Raw genomic sequence first — 12,620 nt, 5'->3', positions numbered from 1 at the left:
CTTGGAATTCTTTTTTTAGGTATCTGTGCATTATCATTTCCACTGAAACTGAACTGTATTACCTGTATTATTACCTGTCCTGGGCAACAACGTCATTGCACACCAGACATGAAACTGAAGAAATGTGAAACAGTAATATTTTTTCAAGTCAAATTTTGAAATTTAAACCAACAGTTTGTCAGGGTCGGGGTGAGGGGCAGGATAAGAGAGGGATTTTTTTCCTTAGAAGTCAAATTTAAAAACATGCAATCATTCGCCTGTGTTCATAGACTCTACACCATTTCCTCACCTGAACCGCCTGGCTCCACATGCTGGTGTTGATAATGCTGCCGCTGTTGTTGCTGTTGCTGGCACCGCTGCTCGCCCCACCGGCAGAGGGAGAAGCTTTCAGGTCAGCCGCTGCTGATGCCGACGCTGCTGGCCCTGAGACTGACTCTTCTCTTTGCAACTCGGGAATAGAACCCCCGGTCACTGTCTGCCCACACAGCAGATATCTGGGAGGAGAGGAAGGAATCAATGAATTAATCATATAAAGACGCCTTAACCCTCTAGTGCCCAAGCATTGATACCGTGGCTAGAAAATTTTCATATTTTGGAATGTCAAATGATAAAAATCGAAGGAATCTAGTACACTAAACAGGACTCCCACACTTTTCCATCTTTCCTTCTAACTACCACTTCCAACATCCACCAAACATGACTCCCACACTTTTCCATCTTTCCTTCTAACTACCACTTCCAACATCCACTAAACAGGAATCCCACACTTTCCATCTTTCCTTCTAACTACCACCACTTCCAACATTCACAAAACAGGACTCCCACACTTTTCCATCTTTCCTTCTATCTACCACTTCCAACATCCAATAAAACCACTAGCAGCCCAACCATCTCACCTGGCCAGCTGTAGACAAATGGAGTAGCAGCCCTGGCGTATCTCGTAGTTGATCTCCGGTGGAAGAGACTCAGGCTGCAGGACGCTGACCACCAGGGAGAGGCCGCCGTTGAGCAGGAACTCGGTGCAGAAACTCTGAGCTGCTGCCCGCAGCGAGGGCTCCTCTGATGTAGGCATCAGTTTGCTGCTCAGTACCTGAGACACATGACAGAAAGTTGATATATTTCTTGTTTGTTTGTTTGTTTGAGTAAAGAGAAGGAAATTGACATAATACCAGTCATAAACTGCTTGGGAAAGAAAACTTGTTAAAGTGAAGAGTAGCACACCGACACCACAACTGTTTTACACTGCTTGGGAAAAAGAACAAAATTTGGGTAAAGAGAAGCACATCCATTTGAGAGCATCCGGGCAGAAGGTTCAGACTGCTGATGTCTGCTCTAGACCAGGCATTTGAAGAAAAAAAGTGCTTGGGTAAAAACTAAGACAGACAGACAGAAACAAAAAGGGGAAAGAAAACAAATACAACCTACCAATAATAATAATAGATAGCATTTGTATAGCGCATATCCCCGCTCAGCAGCAGGCTCTATGCGCTTTACACTATATTATTATTACCCCAGTAGACCATAAAACACTCCGAAACATTCTCAGCTTCCCGGGAAGCATACACTGCAAGCAGCCGATTAAGCGCTCAAACACTAACAAACTGACAAGATCTTTTGCTGTCTATAGCCGGGTACCCATTCCCACCTGAGTGAAGCAAGACAGACAGATCGAAACAAAACAGGGAAAGAAAAGAAGTAGAACCAACCAGTGGCACCCTCCAATCACTCACCCACTTCAATAGAAACAGATTAAAAACAATAATAAACAAGAAAATAATAGAAGCAGCACTCCACATCTGAGTAGCCAAGAACCACTTATGAAATAGAAGAGGGGCATGAATGATGAAGTATGTACCAGTACTAAATGCACTATTCACCCCCCCACCTTTATAAAGAAAGTAAAATCAGAGGTGCTAAACAGCACCAAAGCATTGTTGACCCCTGCCTCTATGAATAAATTAATTATAAAGCAGTCAAAGCTGCTCTTATGGCAACCTGTCCGAGTCAATCCCCAGTACAAATGACAACTTCCCATTTCTCCTCTTGCATTTTATCAAATAATGACACTGAGCAAGACGTCCACCTGTCTGAGACAACCACTTTTTTCCTCGACAATGGGTGGCCGTCCAGGACAAATTCATTCGATGGTAAAGCGTGCGTAAGCAGGCAACGTACCTCCAGATTATACAGCACTCGGAACGCACTCATGTCCGGCTGGCTGCTGTCAAACAGGTATTTCATGGCCTCCTTGGGCGACAGTCGCGGGTTGGACAAAGAGCTGGGCACCACTTTACGTGGACTCGACTTGGCACCGGACAACTCCTCCGACGATGAGGTCGAAGACGTCTCCGACTTCATGGACTGGGAAGAACACAAAGATACAAATGACACACAGAGCCGACAAAATTCACATGCAAATGATGCATCGTCTTACTTTTTTGTTCCTGTTTTTCTTTTCCCTTGTAGTTTTTTTTATTTCTACTTTTTTCAGCACTGTCTTTTTTTTTTTTTTTTGCCACCGTCTTTCTCCTTATTACTAGTGGAACAGTTTCATTGCCTGTCTTACACTCCCATTAAAACAATTTAGATAAATCATTTAAGAGGTGGGCAGCTTCACTTCCGCTTGCCAGGGCCTATAGAGGACTAAGAAGGATACCGTATCCCAGCAGAAAGGCAGATACAACCTATTAAATATACTCCTCCAAGCAGAAATCAAATTTGCGTCTTTTTCATGCAGCAGCATTACACCACACACATCACCAAAATGTTCATTACTTCTTCATAAAAATTGTTAGATTAACAAAGACTAACAAATACAGGCAGAAGAAATATTTTCAACGTCCAACTGTATAACAAAAATATTCTGAATCTGAAAACACTGAAAATATCAACTGGTTAGTGTAAGACTCCACTCTACCCCATGTCAAAAGTGACATATGACACAGTCTAACACTGAGAAGTCCATGTACTATAAAAAGTAAGTCTTTGAACAGTCCACACAGTAAGAGCAACATTTTCTCCAGAATTTATTAGGACAACAGCAGCGCTGAAAAGAAGAACACACATAAACAGCAGACCATTTGAAAGAAGCCAGCAACCACCAGCACTATACTGATCATCTCATTTACCACGAGTGAGGGAAACTGATGAGAAACAAACATGGGAAGCCATGGCAGAAATGTAAACTGAATGGGAACAACGGGCAGCACACTATTATCCAATTACTAAACCTTCAACATTACCAGGTTGCAGATATTATGTGGTCTAAAAAAGTAAATCTGAGCACACATACCCTAAGGCCAATTCTTCGTTAAAATTGTTGTAGTGTATTCTACTTGTGAACAGTCCAAGAACACCAACAACATTAATAAATGAAACAACTTCTCGGGTTGTGTTCCAGAGTTTAATATAAGACTTAAACTTTACATGACTGTGGCTTGTGCTGCCGTAGGCTAGACATCTTTGTTGTTTATCTTGTCTGTGTGTGTGTGAGTGTGTTACTCTTTTCTTGCTCTCAACGATACCGATATACTTACCATTACAGTACTCGTTATGTAATACCAAAGATAGTACAAGACAAGATGGGCCACTTCTCTCTTTGAGCCAATTAAAAAAGTGTCCTCAAAATTTGGTGGCGCCCTCTTCACAAAAGCGCACTCTTTGCGAACAGAGTTACCCTACTTGAGTTTTTAAAAATCAAAGTGAAACTAGCAAGTTTTGGGATAAATTTCGGAAGAACGCTTTTTAAAAATGGTTACGCTGACAAAAAAACTCTTCCGGAGGAAAAGGAGATGGTTTTCTTCGTTTAATTTGACTTTAGAATGAAGGGCGAGAGGTCATTAAAATTTTTAAAAACTAAAACTCCGCACTGAACGTACCCGAACTGCTGATGAACAGCAGTTGATCTGCGCACGCAAGGAAGTGCTATTCCTATTCTTCTTCTGGAAAAACGAAAGAGAGCTTCAAAACAGACTGCAGCGCCATCTGAAGCAAAGAGCATACTTCCTGCGGACACTTTTTAGGCTGAGTGGCCCATCTTGTCTTGTACTATCTTTGGTAATACTGAGAGTGGGTACTTCTAATGTCACATCCTGATTACTTTACAACAATTGTTGAACAGAGTAAACCTCAACACACTTACTTGTGGCCAGTTACACAATACAATTATTACAATTATCTTTTACTTTTTCAACTTTTCTCCACCGCTTATACCCTTTTGGGTGTCGCGGGAACAAAGAGACGTCTCTCTGTTGCCAGCTGGAGAGCTTGGGTCAGGGGGATGCCATGGGTGGTTAAAACAATTGTCCAACAAAGTAAATACGAGAGTGACATTGTCTAACAGAGTAAATCTGAGTGCTCTTACCTTAAAATTGTCTAACAGTAACTGTTGACACACATATCTCATGGTCAATTATAAGTTCAAAAAGATAAACGAAAAAAGACCCTGATCATACATAGCTTATGGCCAATTATAAGTTCAAAAAGTGCAACGAAAAAAGACCCTGATCATACATACCTTATGGCCAATCAAATCTAGCGAATCTGACACGGCTGGGTCGGTGGGGATGAGCATGAGAAGTTTCTGCACTCTCTTGGTGATCCTGTGGCGAGTAAACAGGTCACTGACATCAGAACAGAATCGTATTGTGCTCAAATAAACCACACCTCTCCACAAACATATCTCAGTGGGAGTTGCTTAGAAGTGTATATGTGAGGCAGCGTGGTGGAATCAGGCTCTCGTCAATTTTTGGGCATATTGAGTTATTGGTATTATCTTAAAGCTTGTTCATTTGTCTCACTTTCAATGAAAAAATTACCCATCCATCTTCAATAGAAGTGGAGATATTTTGGATTGAAGGAGGTGGGGGTCACCTGATTTAAGAGGTAAAATTAGCGAGAAAACAGCCTCCAAAGCTTGGTAAATCCCAAGCTGGAGAGTCCATGGAAACTGTAAATTTATATTTTTGTGCCTTTAATCAACGTTTTCGGTGAAATCCTGAAAGGAATCTGTTTGAAAAAGGAAATAAATGGTGTTGAGCCAAAAAACAAAAATTTGATAAAAATTGCAAAGCAGGCAGAAAACTGCTGTTTTCTTCGATTTCATTATTTTGACGAGAGCCTGATTCCTCCACGCTGACTCACATATGTGTAGTTGAATGAGAAGACCCATAACTACAATTAGACTTCATATTCCACCTAACAAACAGTTTTTCCTCGATTTTCAAAACGTTCTGTTTTACATTTCATTAATTAAAGTGCTTTTATCAGAGATGCCAACTGACTATTAAATAGAATCCTAAAATTTTCAAAACCCATCCCGTGGAAATGCATGTGGATACTCAAAATTTACTAACCATATCGTCAAATACATCCGGTATCAATAAGTCAGGCAAAATGCGGATAATTTCAGAAATCTGGATTTCAGAATTTATCCAGAAAGAGGGCACCTGCATCAAAAAGGTTGTTTCGGTACATAAACAAGACTTCTCATATTTCTTTTATATCACTTAAATCTGTCCGACGCATCTTTCAAAAGGATTCTCTCACCGCACTACACATAGTAACCCTTCTGGTGAAATAAGCACAATGGGGACAAAGAAAGCTTCAAATCTCTAATGACAAAATGCACAGCAAATCAAATCAGAGTCCATAAACGGTACCTAGCCACCAGCAAAAGAGAACAGTAAGCGAAACAAAGTTGACTAAATCCATCAACGCAACCTGACACACATCTCTTCAAAACTACACCGATAGAATGAACACACATCTCTTCAAAACTACACCGATAGAATGAACACACATCTCTTCAAAACTACACCGATAGAAAAATGAACACACATCTCTTCAAAACTACACCGATAGAAGAATGAACACACATCTCTTCAAAACTACACCAATAGAAGAATGAACACACATCTCTTCAAAACTACACCGATAGAATGAACACACATCTCTTCAAAACTACACCGATAGAAGAATGAACACACATCTCTTCAAAACTATACCGATAGAAGAATGAACACACATCTCTTCAAAACTACACCGATAGAATGAACACACATCTCTTCAAAACTACACCGATAGAAGAATGAACACACATCTCTTCAAAACTACACCGATAGAAGAATGAACACACTACCTTAAAGAAAAATGCAACACTTAAACAAAACCACTGTACTCAAATATTTTCTCAGAAATACCACCCATAATGAGACAAAAGTTCTATAAACAGTTATCAGAAAGTGAACGACTTATTTACAACATTCGCACTGAAATATAAGTCAACTGCTGTAGGAAACTTGCAACAAATTAAATATTTTCCCATCATTGGCTATTGAGCTGAGCAAACTCAGGTTTTACACCAAGGCAGCACAAGAATCTCTACACTTCATCAGTTAACCCTTCCAGCCCCAGCCATTTATGTGCACTCCCTAACCCCAGTCCCAGCCAATACAGTAGTATTTCAGAAAAAGAGGCATTATTTCTAAAAAAGTGATGTAGTATCTTTGTAATGTAGCTTTGATAATAACATATACCAATTTTTAAAGATAAATGAACAAATAATAAGAAAATTAAAAGTTTAATCAAGTTTGCTAATTTCGAAAAATGCGCGAATTCGGTACCCCACCGAAACTGAGAATATACGCTCTTGGGACGGAGGGAGGTACAAGCGCTGCTGAAAATATACGCGCTTGGGGCTGGAAGGGTTAAGACCAAACTAAACAAAAGCATTGACTGACAGGCTCAAGCTTGAATAATATTCTACTTAAGGCATCTGGGGAAAAAAAGCATGTGACAAAGCTTCTGAGGCATAATTTTTACACCATTAGGAGACTAACAACTACTAACTAATACAATAGCTTATTACTAGACAGATATTAATACAAGTGGTCCCTGATAAACACAGATCTTCCATTGAAGATTCATGAAACAGTCCTTAATTTCTTTCCCAAAAATGATAAACACAGATTGAGAGCAGTTTCACAACTGACCATATTTTGACTTCCAATAAAACAATTTTGGTATAATCAATTAGCCAACCTGGCATTGTATTAGACATCTACAACTGGTTGTACTACTCGAATAATCCTGGCTTGCGGTTGGCCTGCTGAACACAATGATGGCTGCACGTTTAAATCTGTTCCTTTGTACAGACCGTTCTTTGTAACTTATTGTAAGTGGCTTAAGTTACCCTGAGTGGCCTAAGTAGCCCCGGCTGACGGTAGGTAAAACACCACAACAATTACAGCTACTAACAAGCTGAAGTTCACACACAGTTGATTCTCCCCCACTTACTTGGGTTCATCCAGCTCTGTCAACTGATACAGTTTGTCAAAGACTTCACCACCCTTTGCCATGACCACTCCAGGCAGCATCTTTTCCTGAAACACATAAAGCAGACACAAGTGTTCCAATTCCTACTATACTTTACTTTACTTTACTTTACTTTTCCGATCCAGCGGCCATTTGGGTTCTAGCCCTTCGGTCTGTCGATACGGCAAAGAATTGACAGGTTGTTCTTACAATACAGAACATACAAAGTGCTGTAAAAAAAAGTCTAAATTCTGTCTTTATGACACATATACAACACACACAGATAAGTCAATACTACCACTATTATATTTCCCTGGCACTGTCATAAAATGTAACTCACCCCCACAAAAATAGGAACTGCAAAATAGTTCAGTAATGTCCAAGGCCAATACCAAATTTTTTTTAAAGACTGAAATTTAACATTAGGCAAACTTCACAGCTTCATTCTCAGCAACCAAAGCTCCACATTAACAATTAGTACATTCTTAACCAATTTTTTTCAAGCACAGATTTAAATAACTTTCTGCAATTTACGTGAAAATCTTTAGTTGAGCATTGTTTTTCAACACTTGGTCATGGACAGTACTCAAAATAGTTTACTTCTTAGGCCGCTGCAGTGTCTGTATGCTCATTATGAAATGAGTCTAAAGCTTGATGAAATTCAAAGGCAAAAAAAAATCCCCCAAAAAGAATGACAAAAACTGGCAAGAGCTCTTGTCAAGCTTCTCCACACTCACCTGTTCAATGTCGTAGTTTTGCTTGCTTGTATTACTCGATGCCTGGAGAATGAGAGACAAAACATCAATAAATCTACAGGAAAAACCATGTTTGTTGAAATGAAAAAGATCACCAATAAAGACTTCCAGAAAAGGAATGAGGAAGAGAAAAAAAACCCGGCACACACAATGAAACTAGCACAAGCTGCCAGAACCAAGTTAGGACCAACCATAGCCATTTACCAACCATAGCCATTCACCAACCATAGCCATTTACCAACCATAGCCATTCACCAACCACAGCCATTCACCAACCATCGAAGGAAGTGAAAAACAAAGACTGCCTCAATACAAACAAAATATAAAGTCAGATATCACTCCACAGCTCTTGAGCGAATCTGAACTATTTAAGCAAATGTGACGAGTCCCAACGGTTTGGTCCACTAGGCAAAGATTTCATAATTTTGAGTTTTTGGTTCAGACGAAAAGAGGACATAATTCCCCTTTATTTATATGACACCAATATCAAATGAATACGATAACATTTAACGAAATGACGCAAAATTCAATTTTAGAATGCTTCACTGCTGTCCGAGGCAAAACACTGAGATATTCGCAATCAACGATTTGACAAATAACTCCATCACAGAACAAAGACATTCTCCAAAATAGCTTTAAAAACACATTAAACAGCAAATTTTAAAGATTTTTAATTGATTTTCCAACAAAATAGTCATTCAAAAGTCTTATATAGCTACAAAAAATTTTTAGCTTGTTTCTATTTTTCGACCTAACAAGTGTTTTTGGCTATTTCTGCTGTTCAGCTCGAAGTACCTAGTAGACCGAACCGTCGGGACGCATCACACATAGATGAAGCAACTACTAAATATCCACAGACAATATTACTGACACTATAGAGGAAGAACCGGGGGGGGGGGGGGGGCCAAACAATGTTGCTTTGTGAGACAAAGATCAGTAATTGGCAGACCATAGGACCATAGGCCGTGACAATTCACTACCTCAGAATTACAAAGTTGTACCTGACAATGCTGGCCGTTATGAATTACTCACACCATGAGATAGAAAACAAAATGTTCTATCTGGTCTATCAAAACCATAAGATTATACCGAGGAGTCGTTATCAAGATATTCAAAGAATCGCAGCTGAAAAAGCTTGGCATGATGTGAAACTCTAAAATCTTTGATGTCAAATTTCTCAAAAATCTTTGATGTCAAATTTCTCAAAAATCTTTGATGTCAAATTACTAAAAAATCTTTGATGTCAAATTACTCCAAAATCTTTGATGTCAAATTACTCAAAAATCCTTGATGTCAGATTTCTCAAAAATAGACACTGAGCAGATAAAATGTTGTAATTCTGTGGTAGCGAATCGCTGTCTCATCAGAACCATCACAATCAGTAACGCTACGATCAAAGAGCAGGTAAGACGGATGATCATCATCATCCGGTGCGTTGCCGACTGGCGTGGGCAATCATGGACCTCCACTTCACTCTGTCTTTCGATGCAGCAATGGTGTCTGTTGTTCTTGCTGCTCCCAGCAATGGTGTCTGTTGTTCTTGCTGCTCCCAGCAATGGTGTCTGTTGTTCTTGCTGCTCCCAGCCATGTTGTCATCTTGTCCAGTATCTTTTCCCTCTGTCTGCCTCTGCCTCTCTTTCCATCAAACTTTCCTGTTGTTACAATATTCTCTAATGCTTCTTTCCGCATTGTGTGTCCGAAGAAATTTGCCTGTCGTTTTCTTATATTCGTGATAGCTGTTTTCTATAATCTGCTTCAACCAAGACTTCTTCATTTGTTTTTCTAGCTGTTCATGGGATACGTAGCATGCGTCTTATGAACCACAACTCTGTCGCTACAATTGATGGATGCTGCCTGTTACTTATTGTAAAGTACTCTGCCAAAAAAATGACCAGTACTAACAAAGCAGAACTGCATGATAGGTCAAATTGAAGGGGGGGGGGGGGAACACATTGATATCCACATTTCAGCTAAACCTTATAAAACTAAATAAGCCAGATAAACAATCAAATTAATAATCAGATATAAAAGTAGTTCCACTGTCCAATATAATTCATTAATCCCCCTCACAAAGAACAATACAACAAAAGAAACTTACCCCTTTCTCAGAATCCTGAGCACCACGTGTCCAGAAGATAAAAAGGAATAGAGACAGAAAAAACCATTTTTCAGTATGATGCACAGAACTCCAGATTCGTTAAGAAAAATAAACACACAAAAAAAGCTGTTAGTGTATTCATGTCCTGAATTCGTGCTTCTGTCACTAAACCCGCTCTTTCTTATTTATGACCACAAAACGTTTATCAAATTCCTGCTTAACAACACACCTATCACCAATGTGGATGTGAATAACTCCCCTCAATGAAAAGTTAGTGCTTCTGCTACTTCAGCTGATGTATTGCCTTATCGGGGGGCGCACCCCAAAAGTCCCGATTCGGCTCAAAACAAAGGATTTAAAGTTGTAGGCATTTTTAGCTTTCTTCAACCTCTCTTACAACTATTTCATCGCATAAGAACCCCCTAAAGCCTTATTTCTTCCCATACTGGGCATGTTTGTCATCACCATTTCCTCATAAAGTCAATCTTTTATTTTTCTTTATTGCCTGTTGACACTCAACAAACAACAAGATAGATTTGACACTCAACAAAAAACAAGACACATTTGACACGCAACAAAGAACAAGACACATTTGACACGCAACAAAGAACAAGACAGACCTCCTTGCTGAACACTCCAACAGAAGCCATGGAAGACGTGCTGCCCGACCGGCCGGAGTTGGAGGAGCCAGGAGCACCTTGAGATTCGCCTTGTTCCGACTGGTTGCCTGACTCAGACTGTCGAAGGGAAAATGTTTGTACATTCCTACTCGCAGTTTAACCCTATCCGTACGCCCTGGGGTTATTTCGTACCCCAGGGGTTGTATTCTTCACATTTTAGAATACTTCTAGTACGAAGATATCTTTGAAACGTTCAGTATTTCTCAAAAAATCATTTTGACAGACTGCTTTGCAAAGCACTCGGATTAAAGAGTAAATTTCCTCTTTGAAAGTGGTGGCACAGAGTTCCCCACGTCATATGGAAACGATAGTAAAACATGACGTACGGACAGGGCTAAGGTCATCAGCTGACAAAAAGAAACTTCTTTTACCATCTATTCAATGAAACTTAAAACAATGGGAGAAAGGGCATTTGAATATCAAGGCCCCAAGATCAGGAATGCTTCGATTCATTCAAATGTCAGCTGAAGTCATTTCTGTTTTTAAATTAATAAGATGAATATTTGGAGTGATTTTCTTTTGGTCAGAACACAACGTTTTATGTTACTGTTGTACATTGTTCACTGTATTGTAAAGCACTCAGTACCTGTGTACTTTAGTCCGGGTTGAGCGCAATATAAATGCCATTTATCATTGCTATTATTGTTATTATTATTATTATTATTATTATTATTACATGGTCACATGTCAGTTCAGCTCAAACTGCACAAGGGAAGAAGTTTGTACAAGGTCAAAGGTTACATGTCTATTCAAATAAAACTGCACACTGGAAGATGTTTGTACGAGATCAAAGGCCATATGTCTGTTCAGTTTAGACTGCACAAGGGAAGATGTTTGTACCGAGTCAAAGGTCATGTGTTGACAAGACTCAGACTGCCAGAGGGAAGACATATGAATGGGACAGCAATCCTCATAATCACTGTATCCTAAATTTTCTTTCCCATTTCTGGGTCACCAGTTCCGGTTCAACCAGTGCTTTATCTATTCCTGTTAAACCAATCTGTCATCAATTTCAAACCCCTTTAGTTGATCGTTTTTAAGCACAAGGGGGCTATCTCGAAAAATGCTGTTTTGAGAAAATCAAAGGTAAAGTTCTTGGATCCTTATTCAGTCTCTTTAAAAGGCAAGGAGTTTTTTTGTATAACCAAACAAATATACACACCAATGAAACCAAACTTCTCCTATAGGTAGGGCAATGCCCACTGTTGGTGTAGGTCAAGATTTCTGGAAACCCCCAAAATCTGGGTTAGCCCCCTTGTCCTTAAAAGTGACCATTAGTTTAGTTTAGTGAGAGTTTTACGGTGCTCACAACAGCATAAAAATCCCTTTAAACAAACTTTTTATCCACAAACAGCTTTAACTGTTCAACAGACATAATTTCGCGATCAGATCCCTTCCCACGGGTTCTATTCTTAATCCAAAGCTAAAATAACGATCTGTTGACCATCTCTGCAAAACAAATCGCTACCTCAGGATTACAAAGTTCTATCTGCTCAGTACCTAGAATTGAGAAATTTGACGTCAGAGATTCTGAGCTTCACTTCGTCAAGCTTTTTTAAATGAAATTCTTTGAAGGGATATCATATCTTGATAACGACTCAGAACAATCATACGATTTTGATAGACTCGGTAGAAGATTTGGTTTCTGACCTCATGACCTTAGTAACTCAAATCAGCCAAAACTGTCAGATAGAACTTTAGTAGTAGTAGTACAGGGTTTTACGGCGCTCGCAACTGCGTAAGGTCATATGAGCGCGCGAAACACCAGTTGGT

The 12,620-nt window shown here is 39.5% G+C and overlaps 1 protein-coding gene across 1 annotated transcript in view; it reads right to left on the bottom strand.

Annotated features, from left to right (window-relative positions):
• LOC101859739 (ubiquitin carboxyl-terminal hydrolase 24) overlaps window positions 1-12,620 on the bottom strand; it is a gene marked incomplete in the record, with an annotated part of 85,583 nt that overhangs the window by 45,511 nt on the left and 27,452 nt on the right. Inside the window, 8 exon segments of the mRNA XM_035972697.1 lie at window positions 290-494; window positions 897-1,090; window positions 2,176-2,361; window positions 4,517-4,601; window positions 7,297-7,382; window positions 8,052-8,093; window positions 10,168-10,182; window positions 10,788-10,904. Of these exon segments, the coding sequence (XP_035828590.1) occupies window positions 290-494; window positions 897-1,090; window positions 2,176-2,361; window positions 4,517-4,601; window positions 7,297-7,382; window positions 8,052-8,093; window positions 10,168-10,182; window positions 10,788-10,904 (930 nt within the window).

The sequence above is a fragment of the Aplysia californica genome, unplaced genomic scaffold (assembly GCF_000002075.1).
Source record: "Aplysia californica isolate F4 #8 unplaced genomic scaffold, AplCal3.0 scaffold00799, whole genome shotgun sequence".
NCBI classification, from domain to species: Eukaryota; Metazoa; Mollusca; class Gastropoda; order Aplysiida; family Aplysiidae; genus Aplysia; species Aplysia californica.
This window is presented reverse-complemented; position numbering and strand designations above follow the sequence as displayed.